Consider the following 19,290-nt stretch of genomic DNA (forward strand, 5'->3'; position numbering starts at 1 on the left):
TATACTTGTTTCATTAAAGTACCTACTTTTTTTAGCTGCATTAGTCACCACATAAATGTTAAGTTGAAACAGGAATGTATCAATAGAATTGAATGACTCTCTTTAACTCGACAGTAGTTTTTAACAACACGAACAAAGTAAAAATAAACAGGTGTGGCAATCGAAGCCCAAACTAAACCTCGTATCTTTTTCAAACCATTATCTCGGCAAATATAGATAACCTAGCTATGTGTAAGACTTTATCTTGCTGATAACGTTCCAGTAACGATCCGATCGTCGAGTGGACAACCCTAAGTTCTACTTTCCAGTAATAGTTTTCCTGTTTGTAGTGAAGTGAAATATTAAAGTGCAATGGCGGGGGTTGGCAGAGGCGACGGGCAAGGGCCGGCGGTTGGAAAACTCGAGTCACAGATTTATTGCATCAAGTATACTCTGTTCTGCTTCAACATTGTATTATGGGTGGGTATATTGGATGTTCCGTCCAGTTCTATTTCTCTTGTTTACTTTGAATTAGCTTTACGTATTTACGGTTCTACACTAGTTTGCTGTCTGTAGAGTGTAACTGTGGAATTGGATGTTGGGATTTGTGGTGTTTGTTTTCTAACTCTATAAAAGGTGCTACATTAAAAAGGATATGGGGAATTTATATGACTCATAGACGGTTTGTTATTTTGGTTTACGGTGCCGTCATTTCCGGTGTATCATGAGTCATGATACTTTAAGAACTACAATATATGTATATAGAAAAAGGCCATACAAGTTAAATGCCTAATGCTGGTTGGTACTTGGCAGCCATCTTTAAATGTACAGCATATAACCATGTTTTACAAGGTCACAATTCATAAAATACTGAATTACAGCATTAATCTAAAAGTACCATTAAAATGTCCAGGACAACTAAATGAAGAGGTCAATCAATTTGTTGTAGACATACAACAGGCGGCCTGGAAAAATACTCCATCACAATATAAAAATATACCTAAAAGTACAGTGTATCCGAAACATATATTAAACCTAATAACTGAAAAGAGAAGGGCAAGAAATAGATGGCATCAGACTAGATCTCCATTAGATAAAAGAATATTGAATAAACTTACAAAAAAAATCAAGCGCGAAATCAAAAAGTATGAACAAATAACTATGGACAATTACCTTCAAAATTTGACAAATGACCGGAGCACCAATTATTCACTCTGGAAAGCGACAAAGAATATGGACAAGTCACTAATGCATATTCCCCCAATTAAAAAAGAAAACAATGAGTGGGCGATAAATAACGACCAAAAGGCTAAACGATTTGCAGAACACTTAGAGAATATATTTCAGCCATACGAAGGAGAAGAAATTGATAAAGACTCTACTAGGGAAATCAAGGAAGATGTAGACATCAAACTAGTGACACCCAATGAAATATGTAGAGAAATAAAGCTCAAATTGGGTCCCAAGAAAGCTCCTGGATATGATTTAATTACGAGAGAAATTTTATTAAACCTTCCAAGGAAAGCCATAGTTAAGCTCACCACAATAATAAACGCTGCATTTAGGCTCAGGTACGTGCCTAATGTGTGGAAAGTGGCCGAGGTCATTATGATAGCTAAGCCAGGAAAACCACCTCATGAAGCAACATCATATAGGCCTATCTCTTTGTTGCCTATTATGTCAAAACTATTTGAAAAGCTCCTACTGAAGAGGATGAAACCAATATTAGAAAACAAAAACCTGATACCAGATCATCAGTTTGGATTCAGAGAGAAACATTCAACTATTGATCAAGTACATAGAATTGTTAACACCATAGAAAAAACAATTGAAGAAAAGAAAGTTTGTTCCACGGTATTTCTTGATATTGAAAAGGCTTTTGATAAAGTTTGGCATGAAGGTCTTATTCATAAAATTAGAAACGAGCTACCCAAATCATTCGCAGATATCCTGGAATCATACATAACAGATAGAGCATTTAGAGTAAGACAAGAAGATGCCTACTCTGAGCTTAAATGTATAAAAGCTGGAGTTCCGCAAGGGAGTGTTTTAGGGCCGGTCCTGTACCTATTATATACCTGCGATATTCCAGACCTTGAAAACAATACTATTGCCACTTTTGCTGATGATACTGCCATTATGGCCGTAGGAGGCACACATGAAGAGGCAGTGGGTAACGTACAAATAGCGCTAAATAAAGTCTATAAATGGACTAAAAAGTGGAGAATAAAGCTAAATGAATCAAAGTCAGTTCATATAGATTTCACAAATAAAACAAAAAAGTATCACGCTGTCTTCATAAACGACCAAAAAATCTCCTACGTGGATACAGCTAAATACCTTGGTATGACACTTGATGTGAAGTTGCGCTGGAAAGCTCATGTCAAGAAAAAAAGGAAAGAACTTGATATAAAGTATAAACAGATGTATTGGCTACTTGGTAGATATTCCTCGCTGTCAATACACAACAAGATTCTTTTGTACAGACAAGTCCTGATGCCCATTTGGACTTATGGCATACAGCTGTGGGGCTGTACCAAAAAAAGTAACATCCAAATCATCCAACGGTTCCAAAACAAAGTACTCAGGAATATTGTAAATGCACCCTGGTACATCAGAAATGATGATATTCATAGGGACCTTCAAATTGAATACGTCCATAAAGTTATCACCAAATCTGCCAAAGCCCACGACTATAGGCTTCACCACCACGTTAACGTTGAAGCAATCCAGCTGCTTGACGTAACGGAGACAGTGAGAAGACTAAAAAGGACCAAACCTTTTGAGTTAGTGTATAGTGATTAGTGATAGTGTACATAGTGTAAGCGCTGAAAGAACACGTGAACAAAGTGTCATATCTCAAATCAAGAAAGACTAAGATGCGTCAGTGGACAATTTCTTAGTATATAAGATAATTTATAAGTTTAGGTTAAAATAAAATTACTTATTAGTCATACATTAGGCTAGATCGTAATATAATTGAGTAGCTAATTGGCACTCAACAATAAGGAAAAAAAAAAAAAAAAAAAACAATTCATAAAAACAGCGAGTCTTGTTAGCTTCTCAAAGAGTATCTGACTATTAAGATTTCATTTCCGGAAGAAATCGTAGTGTCTCGTATTTTTATAAGAGCCTATAACATTAATCTCCAGAAAAAAGTATTATTTCATGAAATTTCTCATTTGCTAATTTTGTCATAAATCTTATACATACCTATAAAGACAAAAAGCAAAAACATTGTTTATTATGTGTTTTACAGTGTAGAATATGTATAGTTGTCGTACACCCGAAGTAATGTCATATCAGATTAGCTGAAATAAAGGGCTACGCATAAAGAATCCGGTTATCAGAACGTTATCATTGCTTGTCCCGTTTTCCAAGTACAAACGTGTCATAGTGTGAATCACATAATCTACCTACTATATTAAAAGTATAATATCTAGAGCATGTATAGAGAATAGAATATAGACTAGATTTTTCATTTAACTACACTTTTATAAGCGTTTCTAACATTAGAAAATGTTTTTCTTTCTAAAACGAATAGGCTCTACTTATATTGTTTAATTTTATAAAAATCCTTCAACATTTAAGATCTAAGGTATCCAAAAACCTATAATGAATTTATTTACATAATAAGCTCGCGATTTTGTGCGCGTGGGTTATACAAATTGCAAACCCCTATTTTATCACCTTAGGGGTAAAATTTTCAAAAATCCATTCTGAGCGGATATCATAATAGCTATCTATTAAATATGGAAAATTTCAGCCTGATCCATCCAGTATTTTGAGCTGTGGGTTAATAGATCAGTCAGCCAGCTTATGAAATAGAGTATCACAGTACCTATTTTAGGAGTAGGTAATCATAAAAAACAATAGTCCCGTTTATTGGTAGAGTTAAAAGTTTCATAATCTCCTCATAAATTCCGTAAAAGCTACTATTTCCCTGAACTTGGGAGACAAAAAAGATATTCAATGTAACTCTTTGTAATAGACTTGTTTTTGTAATAATAAATTTTTATAGGTTTAAGTTGTAACAGTTTCCATCTCTATTTTGCTTTGTTGTTTAAGACAGTCTTAGTACTTGTCTTATTGAGTAGCAATATCTCATCTGTTTAATAAGGCTTATTTCGGTAAAAGGCTTTACTCTCATAGTACATATTCAGTAAGTACTTATATTAGTATTCTCGTCATTCAGTGTGCAAAAAAAAACTTCAGAAAGGATTGATAAATTATTATACAAAATTTGCTGTATTTTTATATTTATGTATTTAAAGTAGATTATAATTTGTTATATCCATTCTAACTAATCTTATAAATGCGAATGTGTGTCTGTCTGTCTGCTAGCTTTTCATGGCCATCTATTTAACCGATTGTGATAAAATTTGAAAATTTGGTAGGTAAGGAAATGTTCAGGTATTCGGACTATTAATTAGTCAGAAATTAGTAACTTTTTTTTTATTCTATTAAGTACATTTTTATATTTTACGTTATGTTATGTTTAGAATATAATATTTTTATATATTTAAATCACTGTAATATATTAATATATTTCATGATTATTTTTATTTAAATATTCATACAAATCCCAGCGTAGAGTTTCAGTGAAAATCCACTATCATGAAAAACACGATCAAATTATTTTATTACAAGCTCCAAGCGCAACTTTTTCAGTTATTAAACTTATTTATAGGTATTTTTCCTCGAGAAACCCAGAGTAAGTATTTTAGTTATCCTAGAAATGTCTGGCTGGAAATATAACCTCTGTAGAGCTGACAAATTGCGGTACATCAACTATCGGGCAAAGTTTTCTACCTTGTTCAAACTTGTAAAATATTTACCAGTTCTTGTCCGCTGTCGGTGTTTCTGTGTAGTAGTATTATTTTGGCTGTCCGTTGGGATAAGACTCAAATTACTATTTGGTTTTAAAATAAGAATATAGTTACCTAGTAATACTATAAATGCGAAAGTGGATCTGTCTGTCTGCTAGCTTTTCACAAACAATTTTGACAAAATTTGCAACAGAGATAGCTTGCATTCCAAGAAAATACATACTTTTGGTCCTTAAATCAAATAATTCCAGCGCGAATGAAAAAAACTTAATTACACGTGGTAAAAAATGAAATCCATTTTAATCTAAGAAATTTCTAATCTAAGAAACGAATATGAGAAAATCCCCCCTAAAGGGGTGAAATGGGGGTTGGAAGGTTATATGTGTTATTCGGTGCTGTTCAGAGTACGCGTCCTGATGTTATAATGTTTGTTTCTGAAAAAAAAATGCCATTTGTTTCCTGTAGGCCACGCGGGCGAAGCCGCGGGCAGAAGCTAGTTCTCAATATATAATTTATAGGAGAGAAAAGTCAAAGAACATTCATATTTATAAACTCGTTCTAGTATCCAACCAATCTCTAGCATCAAAGATGCAAATAATCAAGCTGAAACTAAGAATCAGGTCGTCACACTATGACTAGTAGGTACCAACAGTTCTTTTGCAACGCTACATTATTCCGCAAGCAAAAAAGATCCACATCTCTGCGTCATTATACTTTGTCTGCAAAAACCTTTGTCGAGACAACAACACTGTTCGCAATCCATTAGGGCCTCGGCAAATGACGCGAAAAGTTGACTTGTACGTTTGTACGGTTTGCTGCGGGAAAAATCATACAATACTCTGGGTAGTAACCACTCATCATAAGCAATTTATCAACTCACGACCGTGGTCTGAGGAAAATTGAGAAGAAGCTGCCAATTTGAAATAAAAATAATATAGTATGCGGCGCTATTTAGATCTATACCATTTAGAGCTATGTCTTAATAGATACGTAGATAAAAAGCTATTGCTATTGAGCTAATGCTTTTGTGGTTTTGATTGAAAAGATGATTAAATAAGTTACAATAATACTTATTTGTTATCAGGGGAATAAATTTAAAAAATTCTAGAAAGAAACAAGTCTATGCTAATTAATGCTGATTGTGTTTTCGACAATTTTAGGGCAGAGTTTCTTAGGGATTTGATTTTTAGGACGATTATTGGATTATTTAAGATTTGGACACCTATCACAAAGTATTTATTATTTTTATTATTTTCTTTATTGGGTTTACCAACAGCTTAGTCATTCACAAAAACAGTCACAAAAACAATTTTAACTATTTAAAATACATTCACAAAATGACAAGTTTATTATAGGCAACCACACCATGCATAAACATATCATACATTTCCTAAAGCTAATTAACAAAATTAAATTAGATTACATATTAAATACAGATTAATGATTATTATTTACATACAAATATTTGTTGTATGTGTATACTTATTTATTTAATTATTATTAATCGTCACTTCGCACCTATTGCTTAATACTATATTTAGAAATTTTCGCCTAACTATTAGAGAATATGTCTATTTCACTCTGTTGACGCACGCTGTTGTTATAGAGATTAGAGATTCGAGGAATGGCGGAATGTTTACCTAAGTTAGTTCTGCAATACCTGACATTAACAAATTACAAGGGTGCCGCGGATAATTCATGCGTGGTGCTTTAATCGCAAATCTATAAAGCAGTTCTGAACAATCAACTTTGTTATTAAACAGCTTGAACAAGAATGTCATGGCTATTAGATTTCTTCTATCCCCAAGGCTAAGTCAAGGTTTAATCAAGTATGTATTGCGTACCTATTACGATTAGATGCAAGTTACCTCCAGAAGTTATAGTGCAAAAATCTGATTCATGATTTCATTCGTGCTAGCTTTAAGTTATATTGTAATATTTTCAAAAAATATATATAAGTATAAATTGAATACATTAAAAAAATCTGATTTATCAGTCATGTCTAATTATGTTGTAAAACTGAAAATTTACAGCATGAAAGCGTTTGTTTTTTACATCAATTGCCTACATCATCAGCATACTCATTTATATTCCTGCCGCATAATACGTACTCCATGTTTTGCTCTTCGCAACCTAAAAACAGACTTTTTGTGATGTTAAAAATTTATAGCGTCGTAAAAACACATACCGCGTTCGTCTTCTTGGCCGGGGTGTCTTTGTAAGTGCGGCTATGACACCACAATGTAGCGTACTTGAATATTTAAGATATTTTAAGAACCTTCTTGAAGGTTTCCTGCATCGTATTCCTCATTGCTAAAAGTGGTTACCCCTTTCCATTAATCACATAAGATCACGTAAGAGTTTTCTTGGGATAATAATGCAGTAGACTCCCAGATCCTTCCGTAGGTATACGAAGACTAAGAAAGTTTCTCAACCTAATAGTCTAAAGAAATTTCGACTATTAGGTTGAGAAACTTAATACGACGTAAAAAGACTTTTTTTACTTTCAAAATAACATATTTGTAATTATTTGGATAGTATTTCTTCGATAAGTAGGTAGAAATATTGTCACCACCCATTTTTTTGAAATGTTACGTAGCCACAGAAAAAGTGTCACTTTGGCTTTATTTTTTTACACAACAAAAAATATAAAGGTATTTCTTAAATAAATAGATATGCCAACTTTTATAGCACGTATCTACCTACGTGGTTTAACGTCTAATAAAAGAGAAGGTTACAGCAACACTTATAAATTTAAGATAGAATCACGTAGATACGTATGCCGCAAACAGTGTAACAGAAATGGAACAAAATCCAGAAGTGAGCGACATCTTGGCGTAGCTCCAAAAGTCAATTATTGGGGCAAGCCGCAGCGCGGTCGGGTCGAGCAATTATTTCTCTTCAGTGTAGGAACACCTTAACTAATGTTCAGAATTTGGACAGTATTTTATAGCGTTTTTAACTTAAAAAGTAAGAAGTAAGTATTTTCTCCATTTTCATTTATTAAGAATGTAGGTACCTAATTTTATTTAAAAAACAGCAAAAAAAATCATTACTTTTGTACGCATAATGATACCTATTGTTTTTTTAAAGTTTTTAATATTATATTATATCTAGGTAGGTACCTACTCAATATTTTTATAATGGCAAGCTTTATGATAAAATGTGAATAGCAATTCCACCATGCTTGTGTATAATTTTATTGTAATCTATGTGATTTCGTACAAAGTTAATTTACAATTCAAATTGATACCTACGTTAACTAACGGTTACAAAAACCAGATTTTCGATTTATCAACTAACTATTGTACCTAATTGCATCATTGATTAGGTAGGTATTGTGAGAGTCAATTAATTCTAAATGCAGTTCTAAATAAGCTTTGAAATAGTCAACTACAAGCATGAGTGAAGGATCTGGGATGAAATAAAAAGTCTTATAATCAACCCGGATTTTTTGGCTCGTAAGTTTAATGAGCTGGTTAAAAACTCACGAGCCAAAAAATCCTGGTTGATTAAAACACTTTTTATTTCATCTTATTAAACTTTGGCGTCCCATCTTAGGCCACATCATTACTTCCCATCAGGTATGATCGTGGTCAAGCGTACTCTTATAATGAATTTAAAAAAAACTTTTGAGTAAAAGTGATGTGAGTACTTATAAATCCAAGTGCCAAGCCAATAGGATCCCATTGGCACTCTTTAGGTACGGAACCCTAGAAAGCTATAGCATCCCTTCATTAATAAGCTTTATGGCTTATGTCGGTAGTTTTTTTACGAAGGTGCAATAATTCCACCGCACCGTGGTTCACAACAGCTTATAATATTACTCGGGGCATAAAAAACGAAAAGTTATTCCTTGGATGAAACGAGGATTTACAACATTATGCTTACAACACGGCAGCTGGCTTCCTGAATTACCTTCTTCTCAAAACATAACCTGAATAGGGGATAACACGGAATGAATTTATGACAGAAATTATGTTCGGAAAAATTACGAAAATCTTTATAACTTTATTCGTTTGTTTTAAACTCTTTATCTTCTCTATATATAAAAACTAGCTTCTGCTCGCGGCTTCGCCCGCGTGGCCTACAGGAAACAAATGACATTTTTTTTCAGAAACAAACATTATAACATCAGGACGCGCACTCTGAACAGCACCGAATAACACATATAACCTTCCAACCCCCATTTCACCCCTTTGGGGGGGATTTTCTCATAGTCGTTTCTTAGCTGACACCTAACCTCAAGAAAAAACCTACTTTCCAAATTTCAAGTTAATTATAATATCAATAATTAAAACTTTCCCATACAAACTTTCATCCCCTATTTTACCACCCTAATGGGCAAATTTTCCAAAAATCCTGAAATACGTATTTCTTCATTTGTGACCGAAAACCCAAATACCAATTTTCATGCAAATAACTTGAAAAATGACCGACTTTCATACAAACTTCCATCCCCCATTTAACCCACTTAGGGGTAGAATTTCGAAAAATCCTTTCTTAGTGGATACCTACTCTTTACAAAGAATAGACCCTCCAAATTTCATGTCTTTAGGACCAGCGGTTTAGGCTGTGCGTTGATATATTATATGTCAGTCAGTCAGTCAGGACTTTGAATTTTATATAAATATAGATGAATCGCTGAATGTGTTGCTGATCGCAAATCTCGAGAACAGCTGAACCGATTTCGCTAATTCATTTTTATAATATTCCTTGAAGTAACTATGAGCCCAGTTCTTACGGAGAGAAAAATTTTAAAATTGCAAGTATTAAAAAAAAAGAATTGACTGTTAGGCGGTACGAAGTTCGCCGGGTCAGCTAGTTGCAAAATAGAATGTAGGTAAGTACATAGGCGAACTTAATACCTAGAGATGTTCTCTTAATGGGGACAGGATCCCAAGGAACTGTACCTACGTTGATTTACTACACAACAATCTTGCAATTCATATCAAATTAAGGAATAATTATTGAGATAACGTAAACCCGCTCTAATTAATTTAATTGTAATATGTCGATCTATCTGGTGTAAAATATATTGCAATTTCTAACTTAAATATAAATATTTTATTTTATTAGGTACCTACCTCTTCTCGATTTTAAGGAACTGAACCGTTTTTAACGATATCTGATGCTTAGATATTTTACGACAGGTCAAGATGGCAATTGTGGTATGAGGAGGGCGGACGCCCCCCGCACACCCGCACGTCACTCGCGTTATCCTGCACCGGTTTAGCGCGGGGGCTATGCGGGTGGGTCCCCATCCCGATTTCAATCTCGACCTGTCGCCTACTGTAGATGATCATCCTTATCCTAATTGCATCCTGAAAAATTAAATAGTTCCCACGGGATTCTTAAAGACCTAGGTAAATCCACATGAACGAAGTCGCGAGCATCGTCTAGTCGTAAATAAAACCTTCTGCTAAAACATTAAACAGAGCTTCAATTATTCGTTTTAAGCCTATACATACCTAATATTTTCTAACATTGAATCATTCTAACTATAAAGGTCTAGACGTAGTATTTATGTCACAGTTTCTTTCAGTTAGATCGTCTCAACTGTCGCCAGAGCCTATTCTGAGACACCTGTGATACGAGAAATAAAGAGCTTTACAATGTCCCTGAACGGGCCTTTTTTCCCGCAATCCTACCTCATCGTGTATATATATATATATATACCTGACTACCTACTCAAAGGACATGAATATCTTATATCGCGGATTTTATCTATTCAACGCAACTCCCCAGGACGGGATGCGTCGTAAATTTTAAGTCATAAGCAAACAATGCTGAACCGATTTCGCTAATTCTTTTTTCATAATATTCCTTGAAGTACGAGGATGGTTCCTACGGAGAGAAAAATTTAAAAAAACCCTGAAAAAGAATCGACTGTTAGGCGGTACGAAATTCGCCGGGGCAGCTAGTAATAAATAAATAAATCAGACTCATTATTATATTCTACGTACTCTATTCTACTACGTAGAATGGTCCAAGGACTATCATCCTCACAGTTCTATTATAATATCAGTAACATACATACAGCAAGATAATACGCGTATAAATAACTATGTTATAACTTGTACATAAGTCTCACCCCCAACTATTCTAAACTTGGAAGTACCTATTATCTTCGTCACATCGCCGTACCATTATAATACTAGTGACAATGATACTTATACTACGATAATGTGCTTAACTAAGTATGCCCCATGGATTTGGTGTAGCTAGATACCGCATGCAACTCGTCCAGGCGTGCTCGTTTGAGCCAAAAAGGCAAGCCTATTTTATTTTCATTCCGCTGTCAATACTATCATTCCTCTTCGCAAATACAAAAAGAAGTGCGAGTCAGAATCGCGCACGAAGTCGGTTTTTGTTTGTAAAAAAAAATTTACAATTTTTAGTAGTCCCCTTATATTAAAATATGCTATGTACCTATGGTTAAAAATCTACTACTTACTTAGCTATTTCACAGATCGCGAGCAATTTACTCTTATCTGTTGAGGAGTTACATGATCTGTCTTTGCAGACGTTCATCAGGTCTTCACCAAATTTATATGGGACCACCTTGGAAGACCCTTTCAAAAAAAGGAAAAAATAATATAGGCCCAGGCGTCTTCAACGAATCGCAAAACGAAAAGATTCTGACGAATTGAGAACCATCTTTTTTGAAGTCAGTTAAAAAATAGGAACGGTTGGTTTGCATACTATTATAAGAGCATGCGGCATCTAGCTATTAAAAGTCCGTGATATGTCCTCTATGTAACCTATTCCAATGGTTTCAAGTACCTATTCTAAACTTAGAAGTACCTATTACCTTCGTCACCTCGCTGCACCATTATACAAGTGACAACTATACTCATATCAGTTGTCACGTGTTGTATCTCTTCAGACTTCCGACTCCTTTGAGACCAGCTAAAATAATAATGGCTCTAGCTCGGCATTCCAAAACGGGACATTTTCTCGCGATTCAACCACGCCGCCCACTTAGGGGATTTGAATATATTCCTCTTTCTTCCTTATATCGGATTTTATCTATTTGAGACAATTTCCGGGACAAATACGTAGCGAAAAACAGATTAAGTATATTAGTGTAAAATGTATTTTGTGTCAAAGCGGGATGGATAGAACATTATACTGAACGTGTCGTATATTTAGAAATACAAGGAATTGAATGTAATTATTACCTGGAGTGTTGAGTGTAGCCAAGACGCAGCATCTCATTGGAACAAGTCGTAACTAAAAAAGAAAAAAAAAACCAAGACTGCTAAAAAACGAACATATTTTTTTAAAATTTTAAAATGGTACTAGATACAGCCGCCATGTTAATTTTTTTTTTTTCAAATTTTATAGCTCGTGTAACTTGGATGATGTAAAGATTCTAACGATACCCCTTACATCACAATCTGCTCAGGTATTAAGAATTCGTGGTAGAATAAAGAACCTCACATGTAACTTTAGATAACCCTTAAAAAATCACATTCTTTTTTGGGCAGTCTTGTAAAATATTCAAAAAACCGGTCAAGTGCGAGACGGAATCGCACAGTAAGGATTCCGTATACCATTGTATAATAAACAAAATTTATTTATTTTTATTATAGTGCCGGCAATTTTGAAATTTTTAGTATTTGCTGTTATAGCGGCAATAGAAATATACATTGTAAAAATTTCAACTCTCTACCACGGTTCTACGGTCCCTACGGTTTACAAGATATAGCCCGCTGACAGATAGAGACGAACGGACGGACGTTGGCACCTTTCGGGTACGGAACCATGAAAGGTATCTTTCTAGGATTAAAATCACAACCGTAGCACGATGATGTGTCAGTCCAGGCAATCCACCAGGCCAGGCACAGTGACATTGTTAAAATACAGACGAGTAAAATTGCAAGGTGTCATTTTAATACGAGTGCAATATTGGTTCAGTTCCAAAAGTCAATTATTGTGAGTGACCTCGACGGTGCGAGCAATTATTTCCCATTTGTGCGGGAACACCTTAACGAGTGCACTTTTGAACGACGCTTGACGTACAATAGTTTTGGATTTTTAGCGTTGAGTCGACACTTCAATATAATGTGCTTACCATTTAGCAATAACCATACAAAGCTAAATATATCTATATATAATATAAAAGGAAAAGGTGACTGACTGATCTATCAACGCACAGCTCAAACTACTGGACGGATCGGGCTGAAATTCTTCATGCAGATCCGCTAACTAAGGATTTTCGAAAATTCAACCCCTAAGGGGGTAATATAGGGGTTTGAAATTTGTGTAGTTCACGCGGACGAAGTAGCGAGCATACGCTAGTTTTAGATAAAACTTTTTGCCTTAAGCGCAGGCCACATTGGGAGCGAAACGAAACGGAACTATGTTCGTTTCGCTTCGCTCATGTCGCTACCGTGTCTTTTCATACTTCGGTTCACACCGCGAACTAAAGAGCTAAACTGAACCAGCGATTCGTACCTACTAAGTAAGCGAGCAAAAAGAACTTAGTATCGTTTCGCTTCGCTTCGCTCTCAATGTAGCTTGGGCTTTGAAAATAGAAAATAATTTTGTTGAAATAAACTTTCTAAAAGTGCTTTTCTCGTAGATAGGTACAACGTAAGGTAAGCTCACATACATTAGACGCTTATTAGACGTGTACTCGTATTTTCAACAATGATTAACATAAACAATAACAGTATTATAACAGCAATCTCGCATTTATATTGCACCCTAATAGTTGATGTTTAATTTTGCTAATTAACCCAGCTTAATAACGCTGTATCGGGCAAGTTGTGTAGAGCAAGACGATTTACTGCTGACGCCACGTGCCGCTAATGTTTGCCTTAGATAAAGCGGTAAAGGCTTGTTCGTAATGGACGACACTATTATTGACCGAGCAAAGCGGGGTCTCTGAGTCTCTTGAGTGAAATTGCACTTATCCGTTTGTCCGTCTGTCACAGCTACAGGATATAATATTGCGATCACACGTGAAAAAGGTGAACATACACATGCTCACCTTTATGAAATACAACCTTCTATTTTTTATGATACAAATAGATTTTTACGATTTACTATGAATCGTTAAAGTTGCAAACGAAATAATATGAGCCACGTGTTGATTCAATGGTATGACTTTATGAGCATTACTTTTTAAGTGAACTTTGAAGCTAAACAAGATTTACTGTTAACACAATGTGACTTTAATTTTTATTTGCGAATGCATTCTTTCAAATGGTTTTTTTATTGGCTTGCGTTTAATAAGCTTAATAAAAAGCAATGATCACGATAGCTTAAAGTGCGTTTGCCTAAAAGAAGTTTATTTACTCTTGCCTTGAAAGTATTTAGGTTATTCGTGGCAGGAAACACGGACGCCGATATAGGGCATTTATACCTACTACCTTATGAGGCATTATGACAATCGGAACATTACAACATAATTCATTGCAACATAGATATTCGTGTTATGCAAAACGTGTACTTAGTTGGATTGTCATCATCCTCTGACCAAGTCATCCATAGCTCGAGGCAGTGTGGAACAAAGCATAGTCTCGCAAATTTTCCAAGCATAATGAAGACCCTGCTTTTAACACCAGTTCACAATTTTGTACGATCACGTAATCACGTTCTATTAGGACGTCATTACGGAGAATTATATCTAACAATTATTTATTAATAAATAACTAGTGCCAGTTAATTTTCTTTATGGACATAGCTTTAGGAGAGGGGTAACTCTACAAAATTACCGACCCGAGGCCATAATTCGTCTGTCCATCTAAAATTATGTGGAGCATCTGCCTTTTTATACAAGTTTCTTGCGCTTAATTTTGCTCTGAAAGGAAGCTGCTCACGAAGTTTTATATATAAAGCTGAAATTTTTCTAATTTGCTACTACGATATTTAAAATAAAAAGTGGCTTCGTGGGCATAAGTTTTATAAAAACCAATGAACTAAATGGAGCCAAGTACACTTTTAAATAAGGCAGTAATATGGAATACCAGTTAATAACATTAATGCAGCTGTTGCCTAATTATACCAAGTCTCCCATAAAATTATTTCTTACCTTTTTTCAGTTGTTCGGCGCATCAGTCTTTGCTCTATGTCTCTGGATATGCATCGAGCCTGGATTCAACGAGTGGATGAACATTCTCCAGCTGCAGAAGTACTTCATCGGCATCTACATCATACTCATTGGCTCACTGGGCGTCATGGTCGTTTCCTTCCTCGGGTGTGGTTCAGCACTTATGGAAAATGTTAAGCTTCTATATGCGGTAAGTTGACTGAAGAGTCACTTTTTTATAAGGTTCAAATGACACAACCACCAACTGAGAGGTGAAGCCAAACATTCGTCCGCGTGGATTTAAAAATACCGAATAAAAAGTATTTCCGGGATAACATAGACATGTTCATTTTCGGGATGCAAGCTGAATTGTCGGTTAAACAAATTGGCCGTAAAAAGGTAACACATAGACACGTTCGCATTCATAATATTAGTACGGGTTGTAATATTTAAGAACATTCTTGGCCATAATCACAGCCGATTGAAAATAATAATGTGACTTAAATGAGAAGTGACGCTTTGTAAAGGAAAAGCCTTAGTACACTGTTGTTTTAAAGGTACCCGGATTCTGAATTACAAAACAATACTAATCTCAAAAAGAATTCCAGACCAATCAAAAAAAATTATAACTTTGAAGTGTCCCTGCAATTCAACCACCCAAGTCATAATAATTAATGCCCACATATTATTATGGGAAACCATATGCTCAAAGCATTCTAATGCTTACACATTGGTCACCCAATGTACAGGAGATTTCAAGAATAAGGATTTAAACTGACTAATTTTTCTACTCACTTTCCCGCTCGCGGAATATATGCAGATATGCTATATATATTGACCGAGTTATTGAACAAAGAAAGTGAGCCATAATAATAAGATTATGACTATAATCACTTTGTATACAAGTTTTTTTCTATTCCAGTATATAATATCGCAAATAGCGTCCTTTGTGTTCGGACTGGTCGGCGCCTGTGTTGTGCTGGACTTCTCTACGTATGACTCTAGCATTCAACCTCTCATCAAAGACGTAATTTTAAGGCTAATGAATAACCCTCAGCATGAAGGCAGTCGAGAAATCCTTAGGATGGTACAAGAAGGGGTAAGTTGACATTTAGTAACAAAATTCATTCGTTCTTCCTCTAGTCGTCATTAAATTCACATTCCCTTAGTTTTTTATTAAATTACCTAATCTACCATTTCTATCATCATCATCATCATCATCATCGTCAACAACAACCGATAGACGTCCATATGCACATAGATCTCTTGTAGGGGCTTCCACATGCAACAGCGTTGCGCTGCCTGAATCCAGCGGCTCTATGCGACTCGCCTGATGTCGTCCGTCCACCTATTGGACAATTTCTATACATTCCGAAAAAAGAGCTGATAATAATCCTTAAATGGCTGTAAAAAGGATAAAAGAAGTGAAGCTGTGTCAAAAGAATGTCCGAAATGATCGGTTGTACGGCAAAGTATCGGATGAAAATCAGAACCAGACCCAAAAAACAAACAGTTGACGAATGGACAGCCGCCGATGGAACGGCAGCGGAGCGTAGGGAGCAGTCACGCTGCCCGTGACGGCCGTACTAATCAAATGACCGAAGCGCTTCGTTGATCAATCGGACACTGCGACCGAAATCCAGATACGTATGTACATCTGTAAAAAAGAAAAAGCCAGAAACAATCCAGACCAACCCAATTTTTTTAAAGGTTCCAATAATAGAACGGATTTTTATACCACTGAGAGGAATTCCAACTATTTATTTGTTGGTTTAGGCTTTCGTTTGACGACAATCATACCTTATAAGCAATCCTCGAGTGCTAGTTGGACTCGCACACGATGGATTCCTTACATCGTAGTTACAAGATAAAACAGTATTTTTTGTGAACGGAAAAAAAGACGGGCCGAATTGAGAACCACCGCCTTTTTGGAAGTCGGTTAAAAAGTAGGTACATAATCTTGTATGATGATATGGAACCGGTGTATGGAACCATTCATGTGCGAGTCCGACTCGTATTTGACCGGTTTTATTCTTCCTATAAAAAACCAAATAACACTCAATTTTCATTTCTGTCTAGATCGGCTGCTGCGGAGCTGATGGCCCAATGGACTACCTCCACCTGAACAAGCCGTTGCCATCAGAATGCCGCGACTCCGTCACCGGCAACGCCCATTTCCACGGCTGCGTGGACGAGCTCACCTGGTTCCTGGAATCCAAAACTGGATGGTTGGCGGGCATCGTTCTTGCGTCTTGTATGATTTGTGTAAGTTCGTTTTCCTCATAACCTACTAAAATATATTAGACACTAGATGATGCCCGCGACTTCATTCGCGTTGAATTAGGTTTTTAAAAATCCCGTGGGAACTCTTTAATTTTCCGGGATAAAAAGTAGCTTATGTCCTTTCCCGGGATGTAAGCTAACTCTGTACCTACCAAATTTCATTGGGTCGTGAACAGATAGCAGACATACAGACAGATAGACAGACACACTTTCGCATTTATAATATTAGTATGGATATAAGTATGGACTAACGGATATATCCGGCGTGTGCTATTAGATCATAACTTTAACATTTGAAAAATATACTTAGTATCTAAGTAACTAGGTACTTAACATTTTCAACAACTAAAAATATTTTTTTTCCAGGTGATAAACGCGGTCATGTCTATGGTCCTCATCCAAGCAGTCAAGAAGGAAGAAGAAGAATCAGTGACATACAAAAACTGAATCACTTTAACTTTAAGATACTTAATCTTAATTTTTAGGCTTACAAAGTTATAGAAATAGATTTATATTTTGTTTTTATATACCTAAAGAGTTAAACGACTTATTATATTACAACGATATTAAGAATACAAAACAGAAAATATATCTTCCATTTAGGAAAAACTAATTACTGCACATGATTGTCTGTTCTTGTAGGTGATAGTAATGAAATACAGTAGCCAGCATTAAATATTGTTTGTCGATTTTTGGAAAGAGATAGCAGTTTCGTAGAGCGTTGTCTCTGTCGTTGAGACCGACAAAACGTCACATAGGTATGAGTGACAGAGACTATGCTATACGAAGCCGAACTCCCTTTCTAAAGATCGATGTACAATATGTTCTGCCGGCTACTATACATGCTTACTTTATGTAAAAAATTTACCACCGTCTTATATAGAAACCAAAGTAATTTAATATGACATCTACAATACTTTTTTATAATAAATCTGGAAAAACCACATTTTTTTTATTTCATGCAAATCATTGTAGGTACTTAGTTACTACATCACTGTAACACAGTATAAGGAGAGACACAGTAGTCCTACGTCTTTCATCTCATGGTAAATGACACCACGACGACCGACCCTTCAACATAGGTCCCGGAATTACTGGAGCCGTCTCGGGTATGAGCCTTATAAGAAAGCTCAGAGTCACTCATCAGCGGGCGATGGAGAGAGCTTTGCTTGGAGTTTCTCTACGTGATCAAATCAGACATGAGAAGATCCGTAGGAGAACTAGAGTAACCGACATAGCTCAACGGGTTGCGAAGCTGAAGTGGCAATGGGCAGGGCACATACTTCGTAAAACCGATAGACGTTGGAGTCCCAAGGTGCTGGAATGGCGAGCTTGCACCGGAAAACGCAGTGTTGGAAGACCTCCCACTAGGTGGACGGACGACATCAGACGAGTCGCAGGGAGCCGCTGGATTTAGGCGGCGCAAGACCGTGGCGTGTGGAAGTCCCTACAAGAGACCTATGTCCAGCAGTGAACCTCTATCGGTTGATGATGATGATGATTAATGAATATAAACAGGCAACACTTTAGGATTATTACATTTAATAACAATTACGCGATGCAAAGTTACTAAATCTGAAACTCAAAGCTTTGGCTAATGCATCCACAGCTGTATTACGGCGAATAGTTTGTTTCTGCTACAACTACAACTAAAACCATAGAACGCAACCACAAAGGCATAAATTCATGTTAAGCTATTTGAATTGTTTTCCGTTACTGGTTGTTTAACTCATTTTAACGTTTTATGCATTATGCAACCATAATATTTTGTATGATTATGCAAGTTAAGTTTATTAAAACTTCGTCCACGATACATTATAATTTATAGAAGGCATACCACTCGAGGATAATGTGGCTTTCTATTAATGAAAGAATTTTTGAAATCGGATAAATAGTTTAGAAGATTTTCTACTTCTTCTATATCCAAACTTACAAACTTTATACTTCTTTATAATATCAGTATTGAAAATGTACAACAGATTATGCGCTTAATAATAATGTCAGTTAAACAAACTATCAGGCTTCTTACTGATTTACTGGCTGACAGATCTATCAAGGCATAACTAAAAGTACTGGATGGATCAAGTTGAAGTTTGGCATGCAGATACCTAGCTGCTATGACGTAGACATCATTTAAGAAAGGATTTTTGAAAATTA

The 19,290-nt window shown here is 35.7% G+C and overlaps 1 protein-coding gene across 1 annotated transcript; it reads left to right on the forward strand.

The window, feature by feature from the left end:
- The first annotated feature begins 107 nt into the window (after window positions 1-107).
- Tsp2A (tetraspanin 2A) lies at window positions 108-18,077 on the forward strand. The gene is made up of 5 exons (XM_034969505.2): window positions 108-459; window positions 14,864-15,061; window positions 15,773-15,949; window positions 16,930-17,115; window positions 17,500-18,077. The coding sequence occupies exons 1-5, from the start codon at window positions 352-354 to the stop codon at window positions 17,578-17,580; spliced, it is 750 nt and encodes a 249-aa protein (XP_034825396.1). The 5' UTR covers window positions 108-351; the 3' UTR covers window positions 17,581-18,077.
- The last annotated feature ends 1,213 nt before the right edge of the window (window positions 18,078-19,290 follow it).

The sequence above is a fragment of the Maniola hyperantus genome, chromosome 6 (genome assembly GCF_902806685.2).
Source record: "Maniola hyperantus chromosome 6, iAphHyp1.2, whole genome shotgun sequence".
NCBI lineage: Eukaryota > Metazoa > Arthropoda > Insecta > Lepidoptera > Nymphalidae > Maniola > Maniola hyperantus.